The sequence below is a fragment of the Lampetra fluviatilis genome, chromosome 36 (genome assembly GCF_964198595.1).
Source record: "Lampetra fluviatilis chromosome 36, kcLamFluv1.1, whole genome shotgun sequence".
Classification (NCBI taxonomy): domain Eukaryota; kingdom Metazoa; phylum Chordata; class Hyperoartia; order Petromyzontiformes; family Petromyzontidae; genus Lampetra; species Lampetra fluviatilis.
The window spans coordinates 9,564,116-9,585,059 of NC_136310.1; the positions used below are offsets into that span (position 1 = coordinate 9,564,116).

The 20,944-nt window shown below is 60.2% G+C and overlaps 1 protein-coding gene across 1 annotated transcript in view; it reads right to left on the reverse strand.

Annotated features, from left to right (window-relative positions):
• Positions 1 to 20,944, reverse strand: part of LOC144945133 (prolyl 3-hydroxylase 1-like) — a 40,881-nt gene that overhangs the window by 8,994 nt on the left and 10,943 nt on the right. Inside the window, exons 4-14 of the mRNA XM_078873419.1 lie at positions 20,620 to 20,772; positions 20,053 to 20,245; positions 19,215 to 19,346; positions 18,035 to 18,177; positions 16,614 to 16,703; positions 15,787 to 15,848; positions 14,122 to 14,345; positions 13,635 to 13,762; positions 12,090 to 12,185; positions 10,234 to 10,384; positions 897 to 1,014 (exon numbers count right to left, since the gene is read on the reverse strand). Of these exons, the coding sequence (XP_078729545.1) occupies positions 897 to 1,014; positions 10,234 to 10,384; positions 12,090 to 12,185; positions 13,635 to 13,762; positions 14,122 to 14,345; positions 15,787 to 15,848; positions 16,614 to 16,703; positions 18,035 to 18,177; positions 19,215 to 19,346; positions 20,053 to 20,245; positions 20,620 to 20,772 (1,490 nt within the window). The remainder of the gene's footprint in view (positions 1 to 896; positions 1,015 to 10,233; positions 10,385 to 12,089; positions 12,186 to 13,634; positions 13,763 to 14,121; positions 14,346 to 15,786; positions 15,849 to 16,613; positions 16,704 to 18,034; positions 18,178 to 19,214; positions 19,347 to 20,052; positions 20,246 to 20,619; positions 20,773 to 20,944) is intronic.

Genomic DNA, 20,944 nt, shown 5'->3' on the forward strand with positions numbered 1-20,944 from the left:
AAGTCTGTTGTTGCGAGTACCTGTAGGCAGGGCCTATGATAACATCAGTAGGCCAGTGCTCTGGGTTGTTCTTCGTGCTTTCGGAGTCCCTGACTCTCTGCTCACGATCATTCATGACCTTCATGATGGTGAATGGGCCCGGGTAAAGCTACGTGGCTGGGAGTCAGAGCCTTTCCCTGTACACCTTGGGGTGCGGCAGGGATGTCCTCAGGCTCCCACATTATTTAACATCTATTTTGACCACGTAGTTCGTGAAGCCTTCAATAGCTGTTCCAGACGAGTTTCCATCTGGTACAGATACAATGGGAGGCCGATCGATGCCTGGGTGCGGTCAAGGGATGGCTCCCGATTGGTCAACCATGTTATGTATGCCGATGATCTTGTATTTACTGCTCACTCAGAGGAGGAGCTGGAGGCGCTGCTGCTGAGACTGGAGCGTGCCGCTAAGAGGTGGGGCCTTACCATCAGCCCCACCAAAACTAAGCACCTGCCTGGGTATTTTGTACCATCAGACACTCCACCCCCACAACTCCCAATTGGTGATAGGGCAGTTGTGGAAGGAGTGGAGAGTTTCCCAAACCTGAACAGTGTGCTCATGACCGGCTCCAGTTTAACAGCAGAGGTCTCACTCCGAATCAGTCGAGCGGCAATATCTTTTCATCGGTTGCGTAACGCTGTGTGGAAGCTACTTGGTCTGTCACTCCACACGAAGCTTCAGGTCTTCTCGGCCACGGTCATTCCCTCCCTTTGCGATGCTTGCGAAACGTGGGCTCCCCTAATGGAACATCTTTGCCGCTTAGACCTCCTGCCAGCGGGCGTTCGACACTTCACGTGGCCTCAAGGTGCACCTAGCCTGGCACAAGCGTCGTGGTGACGTCACCGCCACTTAGTGGTACCTGTAGTCCCTGTGTGTGTAGGCCGGCTTCTGCTTGAAGCAGTCACGAGACTCGGGGTTCAGGAGGCAGTTGTCCACGTGGACCGGGTGACTCAGATCGTCACGCTCCTCCTGTCTCCCTGCACACACACACAGCCCACACACATACACACACACACAGCTCCCACGTGTAGCCCACACACACAGCTCCCTCGTGTAGCCCACACACACACAGCTCCCTCGTGTAGCCCACACACACACACACAGCTCCCTCGTGTAGCCCACACACACACAGCTCCCACGTGTAGCTCACACACACACACAGCTCCCTCGTGTAGCCCACACACACACACACAGCCCACACACACACACAGCTCCCACGTGTAGCTCACACACACACACACAGCTCCCTCGTGTAGCCCACACACACACACAGCTCCCAGATGTAACTCAAACACACACACAGCTCCCACGTGTAGCCCACACACACACACACAGCTCCCTCGTGTAGCCCACACACGCACAGCTCACTCGTGTAGCCACACATACACAGCCCACACACACACACACACAGCTCCCACGTGTAGCTCACACACACACACACAGCTCCCTCGTGTAGCCCACACACACAGCTCCCACGTGTAGCCCACACACACACACACACACAGCTCCCACGTGTAGCCCACACACACACACAGCTCCCACGTGTAGCCCACACACACACACAGCTCCCACGTGTAGCCCACACACACACACAGCTCCCTCGTGTAGCCTCACACACACACACACACAGCTCCCTCGTGTAGCCTCACACACACACACACAGCTCCCCCGTGTAGCCCACACACACACACAGCTCCCACGTGTAGCCCACACACACACACAACTCCCTCGTGTAGCACACACACACAGCTCCCACGTGTAGCCCACGCACACACACAGCTCCCTCGTGTAGCCCACACACACACAGCTCCCTCGTGTAGCCTCACACACACACACAGCTCTCACGTGTAGCCCACACACACACACACAGCTCCCACGTGTAGCCCACACACACACACACAGCTCCCACGTGTAGCACACACACACACAGCTCCCACACACACACACACAGCTCCCACATACACACACAGCTCCCTCGTATAGCCCACACACACACACACAGCTCCCCGTGTAGCCCACACACACACACAGCTCCCACGTGTAGCCTCACACACACACAGCTCCCACGTGTAGCCCACACACACACACACAGCTCCCACGTGTAGCCCACACACACACACACAGCTCCCTCGTGTAGCCCACACACACACACAGCTCCCTCATGTAGCCCACACACACACACAGCTCCCTCGTGTAGCCCACACACACACACAGCTCTCACGTGTAGCCCACACACACCGCTCCCACGTGTAGCCCACACACACACACAGCTCCCACATGTAGCCCACACACACACAGCTCCCCGTGTAGCCCACACACACACACACACAGCTCCCACGTGTAGCCCACACACACACACAGCTCCCACGTGTAGCCCACACACACAGCTCCCTCGTGTAGCCTCACACACACACACACACAGCTCCCTCGTGTAGCCCACACACACACACAGCTCCCACGTGTAGACCACACACACACACAGCTCCCACGTGTAGCCCACACACACAGCTCCCACGTGTAGCCCACACACACACACAGCTCCCACGTGTAGCCCACACACACACACACAGCTCCACGTGTAGCCCACACACACACACACACAGCTCCCACGTGTAGCCCACACACACACAGCTCCCACGTGTAGCCTCACACACACACAGCTCCCTCGTGTAGCCCACACACACACACACAGCTCCCACGTGTAGCCCACACACACACAGCTCCCACGTGTAGCCTCACACACACACAGCTCCCTCGTGTAGCCCACACACACACACAGCTCCCACGTGTAGCCTCACACACACACAGCTCCCACGTGTAGCCCACACACACACACACAGCTCCCACGTGTAGCCCCCACACACACACAGCTCCCTCGTGTAGCCCACACACACAGACAGCTCCCACGTGTAGCCTCAAACACACACACAGCTCCCTCGTTTAGCCCACACACACACACAGCTCCCACGTGTAGCTTCACACACACACAGCTCCCACGTGTAGCCCACACGCACACACACAGCTCCCACGTGTAGCCCACACACACACACACAGCTCCCACGTGTAGCACACACACACACACACAGCTCCCACACACACACACACAGCTCCCACACACACACACACAGCTCCCTCGTGTAGCCCACACACACACACACAGCTCCCCGTGTAGCCGACACACACACACAGCCCACACACACACACAGCTCCCACGTGTAGCTCACACACACACACAGCTCCCACATGTAACTCAAACACACACACACACAGCTCCCCGTGTAGCCGACACACACACACAGCCCACACACACACACAGCTCCCACGTGTAGCTCACACACACACACACAGCTCCCTCGTGTAGCCCACACACACACACAGCTCCCACATGTAACTCAAACACACACACACACAGCTCCCACGTGTAGCCCACACACACACACACACAGCTCCCTCGTGTAGCCCACACACGCACAGCTCCCTCGTGTAGCCCACACACACACAGCTCCCACGTGTAGCTCACACACACACACACAGCTCCCTCGTGTAGCCCACACACACAGCTCCCACGTGTAGCCCACACACACACACACACACAGCTCCCACGTGTAGCCCACACACACACACAGCTCCCTCGTGTAGCCTCACACACACACACACAGCTCCCTCGTGTAGCCTCACACACACACACACAGCTCCCCCGTGTAGCCCACACACACACACAGCTCCCACGTGTAGCCCACACACACACACAACTCCCTCGTGTAGCACACACACACAGCTCCCACGTGTAGCCCACGCACACACACAGCTCCCTCGTGTAGCCCACACACACACAGCTCCCTCGTGTAGCCTCACACACACACAGAGCTCTCACGTGTAGCCCACACACACACACACAGCTCCCACGTGTAGCCCACACACACACACACAGCTCCCACGTGTAGCACACACACACACAGCTCCCACACACACACACACACAGCTCCCACACACACACACACAGCTCCCTCGTGTAGCCCACACACACACACACAGCTCCCCGTGTAGCCCACACACACACACAGCTCCCACGTGTAGCCTCACACACACACAGCTCCCACGTGTAGCCCACACACACACACAGCTCCCACGTGTAGCCCACACACACACACACAGCTCCCTCGTGTAGCCCACACACACACACAGCTCCCTCATGTAGCCCACACACACACACAGCTCCCTCGTGTAGCCCACACACACACACAGCTCCCACGTGTAGCCCACACACACCGCTCCCACGTGTAGCCCACACACACACACACAGCTCCCACATGTAGCCCACACACACACAGCTCCCCGTGTAGCCCACACACACACACACACAGCTCCCACGTGTAGCCCACACACACAGCTCCCTCGTGTAGCCTCACACACACACACAGCTCTCTCGTGTAGCCCACACACACACACAGCTCCCACGTGTAGACCACACACACACACAGCTCCCACGTGTAGCCCACACACACAGCTCCCACGTGTAGCCCACACACACACACAGCTCCCACGTGTAGCCCACACACACACACAGCTCCACGTGTAGCCCACACACACACACACAGCTCCCACGTGTAGCCCACACACACACAGCTCCCACGTGTAGCCTCACACACACACAGCTCCCTCGTGTAGCCCACACACACACACAGCTCCCACGTGTAGCCTCACACACACACAGCTCCCACGTGTAGCCCACACACACACACAGCTCCCACGTGTAGCCCCCACACACACACAGCTCCCTCGTGTAGCCCACACACACACACAGCTCCCACGTGTAGCCTCAAACACACACACAGCTCCCTCGTGTAGCCCACACACACACACAGCTCCCACGTGTAGCCTCACACACACACAGCTCCCACGTGTAGCCCACACGCACACACACAGCTCCCACGTGTAGCCCACACACACACACACAGCTCCCACGTGTAGCACACACACACACAGCTCCCACACACACACACACAGCTCCCACACACACACACACAGTTCCCACGTGTAGCCCACACACACACACACAGCTCCCACGTGTAGCCCACACACATACACAGCTCCCACGTGTAGCCCACACACACACACACACAGCTCCCACGTGTAGCCCACACACACACACAGCTCCCTCGTGTAGACTCACACACACACACACAGCTCCCTCGTGTAGCCTCACACACACACACACAGCTCCCCCGTGTAGCCCACACACACACACAGCTCCCACGTGTAGCCCACACACACACACACAACTCCCTCGTGTAGCACACACACACACAGCTCCCACGTGTAGCCCACGCACACACACAGCTCCCTCGTGTAGACTCACACACACACACACAGCTCCCTCGTGTAGCCTCACACACACACACACAGCTCCCCCGTGTAGCCCACACACACACACAGCTCCCACGTGTAGCCCACACACACACACACAACTCCCTCGTGTAGCACACACACACACAGCTCCCACGTGTAGCCCACGCACACACACAGCTCCCTCGTGTAGCCCACACACACACAGCTCCCTCGTGTAGCCTCACACACACACACAGCTCTCACGTGTAGCCCACACACACACACACAGCTCCCACGTGTAGCCCACACACACACACACACACAGCTCCCACAAACACACACACAGCTCCCTCGTGTAGCCCACACACACACACACAGCTCCCCGTGTAGCCCACACACACACACAGCTCCCACGTGTAGCCTCACACACACACAGCTCCCACGTGTAGCCCACACACACACACAGCTCCCACGTGTAGCCCACACACACACACACAGCTCCCTCGTGTAGCCCACACACACACACAGCTCCCTCATGTAGCCCACACACACACACAGCTCCCTCGTGTAGCCCACACACACACACAGCTCCCACGTGTAGCCCACACACACCGCTCCCACGTGTAGCCCACACACACACACACAGCTCCCACATGTAGCCCACACACACACAGCTCCCCGTGTAGCCCACACACACACACACACAGCTCCCACGTGTAGCCCACACACACAGCTCCCTCGTGTAGCCTCACACACACACACAGCTCTCTCGTGTAGCCCACACACACACACAGCTCCCACGTGTAGACCACACACACACACAGCTCCCACGTGTAGCCCACACACACAGCTCCCACGTGTAGCCCACACACACACACAGCTCCCACGTGTAGCCCACACACACACACAGCTCCACGTGTAGCCCACACACACACACACAGCTCCCACGTGTAGCCCACACACACACAGCTCCCACGTGTAGCCTCACACACACACAGCTCCCTCGTGTAGCCCACACACACACACAGCTCCCACGTGTAGCCTCACACACACACAGCTCCCACGTGTAGCCCACACACACACACAGCTCCCACGTGTAGCCCCCACACACACACAGCTCCCTCGTGTAGCCCACACACACACACAGCTCCCACGTGTAGCCTCAAACACACACTCAGCTCCCACGTGTAGCCTCACACACACACAGCTCCCACGTGTAGCCCACACGCACACACACAGCTCCCACGTGTAGCCCACACACACACACACAGCTCCCACGTGTAGCACACACACACAGCTCCCACACACACACACACAGCTCCCACACACACACACACACACAGCTCCCTCGTGTAGCCCACACACACACACACACAGCTCCCCGTGTAGCCCACACACACACACACAGCTCCCACGTGTAGCCTCACACACACACACAGCTCCCACGTGTAGCCCACACACACACACACAGCTCCCTCGTGTAGCCCACACACACACACACAGCTCCCACGTGTAGCCTCACCCACACACAGCTCCCACGTGTAGCCTCACACACACACAGCTCCCTCGTGTAGCCCACACACACACACACAGCTCCCACGTGTAGCCTCACACACACACACAACTCCCTCGTGTAGCCCACACACACACACAGCACCCACGTGTAGCCCACACACACACACACACAGCTCCCACGTGTAGGCCACACACACACACACAGCTCCCACGTGTAGCCTACACACACACACAGCTCCCACGTGTAGCCCACACACACACACAGCTCCCACGTGTAGCTCACACACACACACAGCTCCCACGTGTAGCCCACACACACACACACAGCTCCCTCGTGTAGCCCACACACACACACAGCTCCCACGTGTAGCCCACACACACACAGCTCCCTCGTGTAGCCCACACACACACACAGCTCCCACGTGTAGCCCACACACACACACACAGCTCCCACGTGTAGCCCACACACACACACACACAGCTCCCTCGTGTAGCCCACACACACAGCTCCCACGTGTAGCCTCACACACACACACAGCTCCCACGTGTAGCCCACACACACACACACAGCTCCCTCGTGTAGCCCACACACACATAGCTCCCACGTGTAGCCCACACACACACACACACAGCTCCCACGTGTAGCCCCCCCACACACACAGCTCCCTCGTGTAGCCTCACACACACACACAGCTCCCTCGTGCAGCCCACACACACACACACAGCTCCCACGTGTAGCCCACACGCACACAGCTCCCTCGTGTAGCCCACACACACACACACAGCTCCCAAGTGTAGCCTCACACACACACAGCTCCCTCGTGTATCCCACACACACACACAGCTCCCACGTGTAGCCTCACACACACACAGCTCCCACGTGTAGCCCACACACACACACAGCTCCCACGTGTAGCCCCCACACACACACAGCTCCCTCGTGTAGCCCACACACACACACACAGCTCCCACGTGTAGCCTCACACACACACAGCTCCCTCGTGTAGCCCACACACACACACAGCTCCCACGTGTAGCCTCACACACACACAGCTCCCTCGTGTAGCCCACACACACACACAGCTCCCACGTGTAGCCTCACACACACACACACACACAGCTCCCTCGTGTAGCCCACACACACACACAGCTCCCACGTGTAGCCTCACACACACACAGCTCCCTCGTGTAGCCCACACACACACACAGCTCCCACGTGTAGCCTCACACACACACAGCTCCCACGTGTAGCCCACACACATACACAGCTCCCTTGTGTAGCCCACACACACACACAGCTCCCACGTGTAGCCTCACACACACACAGCTCCCACGTGTAGCCTCACACACACACAGCTCCCTCGTGTAGCCCACACACACACACAGCTCCCACGTGTAGCCCACACACACACACACAGCTCCCACGTGTAGCCCACACACACACACAGCTCCCACGTGTAGCCCACACACACACACACACAGCTCCCACGTGTAGCCCACACACACACACAGCTCCCACGTGTAGCCCACACACACACACACAGCTCCCACGTGTAGCCCACACACACACACACACACAGCTCCCTCGTGTAGCCCACACACACACACAGCTCCCACGTGTAGCCCACACACACACAGCTCCCTCGTGTAGCCCACACACACACAGCTCCCTCGTGTAGCCCACACACACACACACACAGCTCCCACGTGTAGCCCACACACACAGCTCCCTCGTGTAGCCTCACACACACACACACAGCTCCCTCGTGTAGCCCACACACACACACAGCTCCCACGTGTAGACCACACACACACACAGCTCCACGTGTAGCCCACACACACACAGCTCCCTCGTGTAGCCCACACACACACACAGCTCCCACGTGTAGCCTCACACACACACAGCTCCCTCGTGTAGCCTCACACACACACACAGCTTCCCCGTGTAGCCTCTCACACACACACAGCTCCCACGTGTAGCCCACACACACACACACACAGCTCCCACGTGTAGCCCACACACACACACACACAGCTCCCACGTGTAGCCCACACACACACACACAGCTTCCACGTGTAGCCCACACACACACACACACAGCTCCCACGTGTAGCCCACACACACACACACACAGCCCACACACACACACACAGCTCCCTCGTGTAGCCCACACACACACACACAGCTCCCCCGTGTCTGTGTGTGTGGGCTTCCCACGAGGCGAGTACCTGCGATGGACTCACTACACACGAGGCGAGTACCTGCGATGGACTCACTACACACGAGGCGAGTACCTGCGATGGACTCACTACACACGAGGCGAGTACCTGCGATGGACTCGCAGCACACGAGGCGAGTACCTGCGATGGACTCACTACACACGAGGCGAGTACCTGCGATGGACTCACTACACACGAGGCGAGTACCTGCGATGGACTCACTACACACGAGGCAAGTACCTGCGATGGACTCACTACACACGAGGCGAGTACCTGCGATGGACTCACGGCTACACGAGGTGAGTACCTGCGATGGACTCACTACACACGAGGTGAGTACCTGCGATGGACTCACTACACACGAGGCGAGTACCTGCGATGGACTCACTACACACGAGGCGAGTACCTGCGATGGACTCACGGCTACACGAGGTGAGTATCTGCGATGGACTCACTACACACGAGGTGAGTACCTGCGATGGACTCACTACACACGAGGCGAGTACCTGCGATGGACTCACTACACACGAGGTGAGTACCTGCGATGGACTCACTACACACGAGGCGAGTACCTGCGATGGACTCACTACACACGAGGCGAGTACCTGCGATGGACTCGCAGCACACGAGGCGAGTACCTGCGATGGACTCACTACACACGAGGCGAGTACCTGCGATGGACTCGCAGCACACGAGGCGAGTACCTGCGATGGACTCACTACACACGAGGCGAGTACCTGCGATGGACTCGCAGCACACGAGGCGAGTACCTGCGATGGACTCGCAGCACACGAAGTGAGTACCTGCGATGGACTCACTACAGACGAAGTGAGTACCTGCGATGGACTGGCGGCACACGAGGCGAGTACCTGCGATGGACTGGCGGCACACGAGGCGAGTACCTGCGATGGACTCACTACAGACGAAGTGAGTACCTGCGATGGACTGGCGGCACACGAGGCGAGTACCTGCGATGGACTCACTACAGACGAAGTGAGTACCTGCGATGGACTGGCGGCACACGAAGTGAGTACCTGCGATGGACTCACTACAGACGAAGTGAGTACCTGCGATGGACTCGCAGCACACGAGGCGAGTACCTGCGATGGACTCACTACACACGAGACGAGTACCTGCGATGGACTCGCGGCACACGAGGTGCGTGTAGGAGAAGTGGAGGGGCTGGCGCAGCAGGAAGTAGTCGCTGACGAGGCGGCGCGCCCGCTCGCTCGCGTCGTAGTAGAGACGCGCTCGCTCCAGCGGCACGCGGCCCTCCTGCGCAGACTGGGCCACGCGGTGACGGGGCACGGGTCACCGGGTTACGGGGTCACTGGTCACAGGTCACTGGGTCACGGGTCACTGGGTTACTGGGTCATTGGTTACCGGGTCACAGGTCACCGGATCAAGGGTCACTGGTTACCGGATCAAGGGTCACCAGGCTACTGGGTCACTGGTAACCGGGTCACAGGTCACTGGATCAAGGGTAACTGATTACCGGGTCACTGGTTACCGGATCAAGGGTCAAGGGTCACTGGGCTACTGGGTCACTGGTTACCAGGTCACTGGTTACTGGATCAAGGGTCAAGGGTCAAGGGTCAAGGGTCACTGGGCTACTGGGTCACTGGTTACCAGGTCACTGGTTACTGGATCAAGGGTCACTGGGCTACCGAGTCACGGGGCCACCGAGTTCCTGGGTCACGGGTAACTGGGCCACAAGGTCACTGGGTCAGGGGTCACTGGGGCACACGTCACCGAGTTCCTGGGTCAGGGGTCACTGGGGCACACGTCACCAGGTTCCTAGGTCAAGGGTCACCAGGCCACCAGGTCATGGGGGTTGCTGGGTCATGGGCCATAGGGGTCACTGGGTCAGATGTCAGAGTTCATCAGGTCACTGGCCATAGGGGTCACCGGGACACGCGTGGTTTGGTCACGGGTTGTTGGGTCATTGGTGAACCAACATGACGATGGTGACAGTGACGATGGTGACAGTGACGATGTTGATGGTGTTAGTGGTGACGACGATGCCGGTGACGATGATGATGGTGACGATGACGATCGTGACGATGTTGACGATGGTGACGATGACGATGGCGACGATGACGATGGTGATGATGGTGATGATGGTGATGATGATGGTGATGACGATGGTGATGACGATGGCGACGATGGTGATGATGGTGATGATGGTGATGATGATGGTGATGACGATGGTGATGACGATGGTGATGACGATGGCGACGATGACGATGGTGATGATGGTGATAACGATGGTGATGACGATGGTGATGACGATGGCGACGATGACGATGGTGATGATGGTGATGATGATGGTGATGACGATGGCGACGATGACGATGGTGATGATGGTGATGATGATGGTGATGACGATGGTGATGACGATGGTGACGACGATGGTGGTGATGACGATGGTGACGATGTTGCCGATAATAACGATGACGACGATGATGATGGTGATGACGATGGTGACGTTGGCGACCCCCACCTTGAGAGCCTTGTAGATGGTGATGACGATGGTGACGATGGTGATGACGATGGTGATGACGATGGCGACCCTCACCTTGAGAGCCTTGTAGATGGTGATGACGATGGTGGTGATGGTAATGACGATGGTGACGATGGTGACGATGGTGATGACGATGGCGACCCTCACATTGAGAGCCTTGTAGATGGTGATGACGATGGTGGTGATGATGATGGTGATGACGATGGTGGTGATGATGATGGTGATGACGATGGTGATGACGATGGTGATGACGATGGTGATGATGATGGTGACGATGGTGATGACGATGGTGATGATGACGATGGTGACGATGGTGATGACGTTGGCGACCCTCACCTTGAGAGCCTTGTAGATGGTGATGACGATGGTGACGATGGTGATGACGATGGTGATGATGGTGATGATGGTGATGGTGATGATGGTGATGACGATGGTGACGATGGTGATGACGTTGGCGACCCTCACCTTGAGAGCCTTGTAGATGGTGATGCCCGCGAACCTCTCGTTGGGCGTGTGTGGAGACGCTTTGCCAATGTAGCCGTCACCCGTTGTGCCCACACTCTGGGGGGGCGGGGGGGGGGGGGGCGATGGGGGGAGGGGGGAGAGGGGGGGACACAACGACGATGGTGAGGGAGTTGACTGCTGCACACACTCACACACTCACACACAACAACAACCGCCATTCGCCACTAAGTGGCGGTGACGTCACCACGACGCTTGTGCCAGGCTATGTGCACCTGGAGGCCACGTGAAGTGTCGAACGCCCGCTGGCAGGAGGTCACGGGGCAGACCCAGGTGCCACGGGTAGACTGACTGAGATGACCGAGATGACTGGCTGATGCACCACCTGTGCCCCCTACTGTGCCAACTTGCTGTGCTTTAGCCACCCGGCGCTCCGCTCGTTGTTGTGAGCGTCGCTCCTCCGCCCTCCGTTGTTGTTGGAGGGCGACTGCCTCCAACTGCCCAGTAGCGTCCTTCACGAGCCTCCTCCACTGAGGCCGATCTTGACACCGCTGGTACCAGTCATCGGCAAGTCCACTCAGCTCCACGTCCTCCTGTACCACATCACTCCATCTCTTCTCTAGCCCGTGCCGCGCCCGTTTAGCCCCCTCGATCCGGCCGAACAAAAGCTGTTTAGGCGTGCGGTGGCTGGGCATGCGGGCTACATGACCCAGCCAACGCAGCCTTGCCTGCCGGAGGAGCTCACCGATGGGACTTATCTCTCCCCGCACTCTCTCTCCGCACTCTCCCCCATCTCTCCCCGCACTCTCTCTCCACGCTCTCCCCCATCTCTCCCCGCACTCTCTCTCCACGCTCTCCCCCATCTCTCCCCCATCTCTCCCCACACTCTCCCCACACTCTCCCCCATCTATCCCCACGCTCTCTCCCATCTCTCCCCACACTCTCTTTACACACTCTCCCCCATCTCTCCCCACACTCTCTCTCCACGCTCTCCCCATCTCTCCCCACACTCTCTCTCCGCACTCTCCCCCATCTCTCCCCACACTCTCCCCACACTCTCCCCCATCTCTCCCCACACTCTCTCCCCACGCTCTCTCCCCACACTCTCTTTACACACTCTCCCCCATCTCTCCCCACACTCTCTCTCCACGCTCTCCCCATCTCTCCCCACACTCTCTCTCCACGCTCTCCCCATCTCTCCCCACACTCTCCCCACACTCTCCCCACACTCTCTCTCCGCACTCTCCCCCATCTCTCCCCACACTCTCCCCACACTCTCCCCACACTCTCTCTCCACGCTCTCCCCATCTCTCCCCACACTCTCCCCCATCTCTCCCCACACTCTCTCTCCACGCTCTCCCCATCTCTCCCCACACTCTCTCTCCGCACTCTCCCCCATCTCTCCCCACACTCTCCCCACACTCTCCCCCATCTCTCCCCACACTCTCTCTCCACGCTCTCCCCATCTCTCCCCACACTCCCTCTCCACACTCTCCCCCATCTCTCCCCACACTCCCTCTCCACACTCTCCCCGCTCTCTCCCCCCACCAGGATGAGCTGCTGCAGCTCGGCGCACTGCTGGGCGCTGACGACTCCGTCCAGCACGACGCGCTGCGTGCCGTTGAGCCGCGACGAGTCCAGCGCCACCGACACCGCCGCGTCCCCCAGGGCGCCGCCTGGGATGTGCGGGGTCACGCGGGGTCACGCGGGGTCACGCGGGGTCACGCGGGGTCACGCGGGGTCACGTCGGGTCACGCGGGGTCACGCGAGGAACGTGGGGACACGTGGTAGAAAGCTACGCGACGAAGAAGTGAGGCCTGGACTGTGTCCCTATGCTTCTATGTCCACGTGCATCCGTGTGTCTCCCCTCGTGTCCACGTGTCTCCCCAGGTTGTCTCCCGGTGTGTGTACCCGTGTGTGTCCCCACATCTATCCCCTTGTGTCTGTGTGTGTCCCCGCGTGTCCCCCGCGTATCTCCCCGCGTCCCCACGTGTGTCTCCCCTCGCGTCTCTCCACGTCTCCCCACGCGTCTCACCCTCTCTGAGCGGAGTCTCCGTGTGGGCCCCGCCAGCCGCATCCGGGTCGCTGCCGTGCGCCGCGTCGTCCCTCTCCGCCACCAGGCTCCAGATGTCATCCATGGTGGTGCTCGGACTCGCGGAGTCGCCCTCCGCCGCGTCTCCCTCCGCCGCTCCCCCTGCGTCCCCCCCCTTGCTCCCCCCCGCGTCTCCCCCGGCACCCCTCTCCGCAGCCCCCGGCTCCCTGCCGCCAGAATCACAAGGTGGGTGGCGCTCGCTCGCGGGACGCGGGCAGTGGGGTGGGAGACAGCCGTGACCGTGGGGTCTCTCTCCCTCTCCCATCCCATCTCTGGGAGGGTTCACAACGGCCATGTCAAGACACTCACCCGAGCCACAGAATTGCTGAGATCCTGGGTTCGAGTCCTGAATGTGGGTGTCTTCTCACGAGGTTAATAGTGTGTACGTAACTGTACGTGTGTGCGTGCGTGCATGTGTGTGCGTGCGTGCATGTATGTGCGTGCGTGTGTGTGCGTGTGCGTGTGTGCGCGTGTGCGTGTGTGTACGTGTGTGTGTGTACGTGTGTGTGTGCGGTGAGCTTCTTTCGCACTGTAACGTAGCCAACAGCGCTAGTCGGAGGTGCGTGGGGAAGGACAACAAACTAAACACAAACAATGGTCCTTGAGAAATGAGTGAGTCAAGCCAGGTGATTTAAAAGTGCACACACAGTTCCCATTGGCTTCCTACTATGGGCAGGAAGAGCGTTCCAGACGGCCGCAGAAGCGCACCCTGAAAGCGCCGGGCGATGCAGTGACCATCTCTGTTCGCAAACACATTCCTGCGGAGGGAGCTGGTAGGAACGTTGGGTTGCTCGGTCAATGGCCAGGGTCAACGGCGGCGTGGTGTATTCCGCAAATATGCCCGACTGTGAGGGCGGGCACAAGCCGGCGTGAGTAGGTTAAACGTTGAGTTTTATAAGGGCACCACGAGGTGACCAGCCCCTCCCCACCCAGCCCCATCCTCCCCACCCAGCCCCTCCCCACCCTTCCCACCCAGCTCCTCCCCACCCTCCCCTCCCCACCCAGCCCCACCCTCCCCACCCTCCCCACCCTCCCCACCCTCCCCTCTCCACCCAGCCCCACCACTCCCATTTTTGGATGCACGACGGACGGACGGACACAATAATCCCCTGTGGGCTGGTGGAACCAGGTGGTTCCTACCAGTATTAGTCGTGTGAGGTTCATAACGGCCGCGTCCGAGAGACGGGGCCAGCCCCACGGAGGCCCTGGATGCAAGATGTGGGTGTGGGTTTCTGGCCAGGGCAGTGATGACAGTGAGATGGTGTCACGGTGAGGTGAGGGGTCACGGTGACACGGTGAGGTCAGGGGTCACGGTGACCAGGGCAAGATGTGGGTGTGGCTTTCTGGCCAGGGCAGTGATGCCACAGTGAGATGGTGTCACGGTGAGGTGAGGGGTCACGGTGACACGGTGAGGTCAGGGGTCACGGTGACCAGGGCAAGATGTGGGTGTGGGTTTCTGGCCAGGGCAGTGATGACACAGTGAGATGGTGTCACGGTGAGGTCAGGGGTCACGGTGACACGGTGAGGTCAGGGGTCACGGTGACACGGTGAGGTCAGGGGTCACGGTGACAAGGGCAAGCTGCGGCTCAGGGTGAGGGTCGTACTGACCCGCTTGCAGGCTGCGCCGCACGGAGGCTCGCGGGGATGATGTGAGCCGGTGTCCACCCATCCTGCACGCAAAGACAAAGATCCTCCGTGTAGCCTTAACGGGCTGTTGGGGCAAGTGCTGTGAGCGAGCACCTATGAAGGCCGGCACGGCACACGAGGGGGTGGGTGGCCAGCACCAAGCCCGGCCGCCTTTGTCTCCCCAGTGGCCATGTTTACTGCACACCGCCCCAGGTACTCATTTGAGGCTGAGTCGACTTAGGGGAGGCCCAGAATTGAACTTGGTCGCCAGGTTCGTAGCGCAGCGTAGCGCCAACCGCTACACTACCGCAGGGGTGAGTAGGGTGAGTAGGGGTGAGTATGGTGATTAGGGTGAGTAGGGGTGAGTAGGGGTGAGTAGGGTGAGTAGGGGGTGAGTAGGGGTGAGTAGGGTGAGTAGGGGGTGAGTAGGGGTGAGTATGGTGATTGGGGTGAGTAGGGGTGAGTAGGGGTGAGTAGGGGTGAGTATGGGTGAGTGGTTGGGTGTCACGCTGTGTGGTGGTACGTGATGGTATATTGGGTGATATGGGGGTATGCGGGGGAACGCGGGGCGTATGATGGGGTGTGGGGGGGGTGTGGGGGGGTGTGGGGGGGTGTAGGGGGGGGTGTGGGGGGGTGTGGGGGGGGTGTGGTGTGTATGTGTGTGTGTGTGTATGTGTGTGTGTGTATGTGTGTATGTGTGTGTGTGTGTATGTGTATGTGTGTATGTGTGTATGTGTGTGTGTGTATGTGTGTGTGTGTATTGTGTGTGTATGTGTGTATGTGTGTGTGTGTATGTGTGGGGTATTCACGGGGTCGACGAAGGGGACCCCGAACACCTCGCTGGCGAAGTAGAGCATCTTCTTCTCCATCAGGGAGCGGCGCACGAACGCCACAGCCTCCTGCGCACAGACAAAGGGCACCCAGGTAGCCTCTCGCGGGCTGTTGGGGCAAGTGCTGTGAGCTGCGGGGCAGCAGCTGGCACGGCACACGAGGAGAGGGTCGGGGGGGGGGCCTGGAGCACTGCACATGCCCGACCGCCTTTGTCTCCCCAGTGGTGGTGTTTGATGGTACACCCCGCACCAGAGGTTTAAGGCCGAGTGGACCTAGGGCAGGAGTCGGCAACCTGCGGGTCCGCCTCGTTAATTACTTTTGAAAACAATTTTCTCTGAAAACAAATCATTAGAGGATTCGAACCCACGACCTCCTGTAGACCAGGCGAGGTAGTTAACATCCATAGCCACCGTGATGATGATGAGAGAGAGACACGCAAACTCCAAATATACAGCAGCAGCAGCAGGCGTCAGGGTCGGGATCGAACCCACGACCTCCTGCATACCAGGCGAGGTAGTTAACATCTCCTAGCTACCGTGGTGCCACTTTTGGTTGCCGTTCTCTGACTTAGGGGGGGTCTTAGGGCGGGGTGCATGGGTACGATGGAGCAGGGATCCGTGGGTGCGCGTGTGTGCGAGTGCGTGTGTGCGTGTGTGCGAGTGCGTGTGTGTGCGTGTGTGCGAGTGCGTGTGTGCGAGTGTGTGTGTGCGTGTGGTACAGGAGGACGTGGAGCTGAGTGGACTTGCCGATGACTGGTACCAGCGGTGTCAAGATCGGCCTCAGTGGAGGAGGCTCGTGAAGGACGCTACTGGGCAGTTGGAGGCAGTCGCCCTCCAACAACAACGGAGGGCGGAGGAGCGACGCTCACAACAACGAGCGGAGCGCCGGGTGGCTAAAGCACAGCAAGTTGGCACAGTAGGGGGCACAGGTGGTGCATCAGCCAGTCATCTCGGTCATCTCGGTCAGTCGACCCGTGGTACCTGGGTCTGCCCCGTGACCTCCTGCCAGCGGGCGTTCGACACTTCACGTGGCCTCAGGGTGCACATGCCCTGGCACAAGCGTCGTGGTGACGTCACCGCCACTTAGTGGCGAATGACGGTTGTTGTTGTTGTGCGTGTGTGCAAGTGTGTGTGTGCGAGTGCGTGAGTGCGAGTGTGCGAGTGTGCGCGAGTGCGCGTGTGCGTGTGTGCGTGTGTGTGTGTGTGTGCGTGTGTGCGAGTGCGTGGGTGCGAGTGGGTGCGGGGGTGCATGGGTGCGGGGGTGCGTGGGTCCGTGCGAGTGCGTGCGTGTGTGCGTGTGTGCGTGTGTGCGAGTGCGTGGGTGCGTGTGTGCAAGTGCGTGTGTGCGAGAGTGCGTGTGCGTGTGTGCGAGGCGTGTGTGCGTCGGTGTGGGCGCGCACCTCTCGGGGAGGTATGTCCGCCGCGGCGTTGGGGTTGATGTGCAGGCTGCGGTAGAAGTCGACGTTGTGCTGCATGGTGCGGTCGTCCGGGTGGAAGAGCAGGAAGGAGGCGGCGCTGGCGATGGCGCGCTCGTAGTCACCGTCTGGGGGGCAGCAGCTCGGCCTCTCACTCACCACACACTCACCACACACTCACCACGCACTCACCACACACTCACCACACACTCACCACACACTCACTCACCACACACTCACCACACACTCACCACACACTCACCACACACTGACCACACACTCACCACACACTCACTCACCACACACTCACCACACACTCACCACACACTCACTCACCACACACTCACCACACACTCACCACACACTGACCACACACTCACCACACACTCACTCACCACACACTCACCACACACTCACTCACCACACACTCACCACACACTCACCGTTCACGCTACTCACTCACGCTGCTCACCACCACTGTGTAGCCCCACGCACACACACGAGAGGGAGGTGGTGCGGGGGATGTGAGAGTGCGTGGGTGAATGGGCGAGTGAGCGGGCGGGTGAGTGGGTGAGTGAGTGGGTGAGTGAGTGGGTGGGTGAGTGGGCGTGTGAGTGGGCGGGTGAGTTGGCGGGTAGGCGAGTAAGTGGGCGAGTGAGTTGGCGGGTGAGTTGGCGAGTGCGTGGGTGAGTGGGCGGGTGAGTGGGCGAGAGAGTGGACGGGTGAGTGGACGGGTGAGTGGGCGGGTGAGTGGGCGGGTGAGTGGGCGGGTGAGTGGGCGAGTGAGTGGGCGGGTAGGCGGGTGAGTGAGTGGGCGGGCGCATGGGTGAGTGCGCGAGTGAGTAGGCGAGTGAGCGGGCGGGTGAGTGGGCGGGTAAGCGAGTGAGTGGGCGAGTGAGTGGGCGAGTGGACGAGTGAGTGGGTGGGTGAGTGGGCGAGTGAGTGGGCGAGTGAGTTGGCGAGTGAGTGGGCGAGTGAGTGGACGGGTGAGTGGGCGAGTGAGTGGACGGGCGAGTGGACGAGTGAGTGGGTGGGTGAGTGCGCGAGTGAGTTGGCGAGTGAGTGGGCGAGTAAGTGGACGAGTGAGTGGGCGAGTGAGTGGGCGAGTGAGTGGGCAGGTGTCCGTGCAGCGGTGGCTGGAGCGTGCGGTGCGAGCGTGCCGCACTCTTGTAGTAGGAGTACTGCAGGAAGTTGTAATGCGCCGGCACGAAGTCGTCGATGGGGTCCTGGCGGCCGGGCCGCGTGGCCAGCTCACGGCCACACTCCTGCCGACAGCCCAGCACCTGCACGTAGTGGTCTGGGGGTGGACAATCCCTCGCTCGCTCACCGACTCGCTCGCTCAACCACACAGCCACCAAGTCACTCACCCACTCGCTCGCTCGCCCACCCCACTCGCTCAGCCCAGCACCTGCACGTAGTGGTCTGGGGGTGGACAATCCCTCACTCGCTCGCACACTCATCGACTCACCAACTTACCCACCCACCAACTCACCCACCCATTCAACCACCCATTCACTCACGTACCCATCCACTGACCTATCCACCCATCCACTCATTCACTCACCCACCAACTCAGCCTCCCTCCCACCCATTCAAACTTCCTCCTACCCACTCGCCCACCCACCCACTCACCCACTCATCAACCCACTCACCCACCCACTCATCAACCCATTCACCCACCCGCTCACCAACCCACCGTCCCACCCACTCACCTACCCACCCATCCACCCACCCACCCACTCACCCACCCACTCACCCACCCCACCGTCCCACCCACTCACCTACCCACCCATCCACTCATTCACTCACCCACCCACCCATTCAAACTTCCTCCTACCCACTCACCCACCCACCTACTCACCCACACACCCACCCATCCACTCATTCACTCACTCACCCACCCACTCATCCACCTCCCCAACCACCCACCCATCCCCCCACCCACCCACCTACTCAACCTTCCACCCACCCACTCACCCCCCCCCACCCACCCCGCGTCTCACCGGTGAGGCTCTGCATGAGGTCTGCGCTGTAGTCCAGGTAGGCGTAGCCCTCGTGGGCCATGGGGGCCGCGTCGCACAGCGCCCGGCACTCGTCCAGCGCGACGCGCAGCTCCTCCAGCGCCGTCTCCACGTGCTCCACCGCGTACTCGTAGCGCTCCTCGCGGTAGTGACGCGCGCCCTTCAGCAGCGACTCCTGCGGGGGGTGAGGGGCGGGGGGGGCAGCGGTGAGGCTCCGGCGGCCGCAGCGCTCCGTGCCTCACCTCGCGTCTCATCATCAAATCTCAACTCGTTTCCTTCCTTTCCATCTCCTCCTCCTCCCCCCCCCCACTCCGCTTCTCCCTCCTCCTCCTCCCTCCTCCCTCCTCCTCCCTCCTCCTCCCTCCTCCTCCCTCCTCCTCCCTCCTCCCTCCCTCCTCCTCCTCCTCTATCCTCATCTCCGTCTGCCCCCACATCTCCCCTTGCTTTCCCTCTCGTCTCATCATCAGCTGAGCGTGCCACTCACCAGGAGAGCGCGCCACTCACCAGGTGAGGCCTGTGCCACTCACCAGGTGAGGCCGTGCCACTCACCAGGTGAGGCCGTGCCTCCAGGTCGACGAACTCGTGCTCGGGCACGGCCCCCGTGCCGCGGTAGAAGTCGAGGTTCTTCTTCATCTCCACGTGGCCCGGGTTGGCCACGTGGAACGTGTGGGCACACGCCGCCGCACGGCCCAGGGACTTCATCTACACCGGGGAGAGGGGGTGAGGAGAGGGGGGGGTGGGAGAGGGGGGGTGGGAGAGGAGAGGGGGGTGTGGTGAGGAGAGGGGGGTGTGGTGAGGAGAGGGGGGTGAAGAGAGGCGAGGGGGGTGGGGTGTGGTGAGGCGAGGTGGGGGTGTGTGGTGTGTGGTGAGTGGT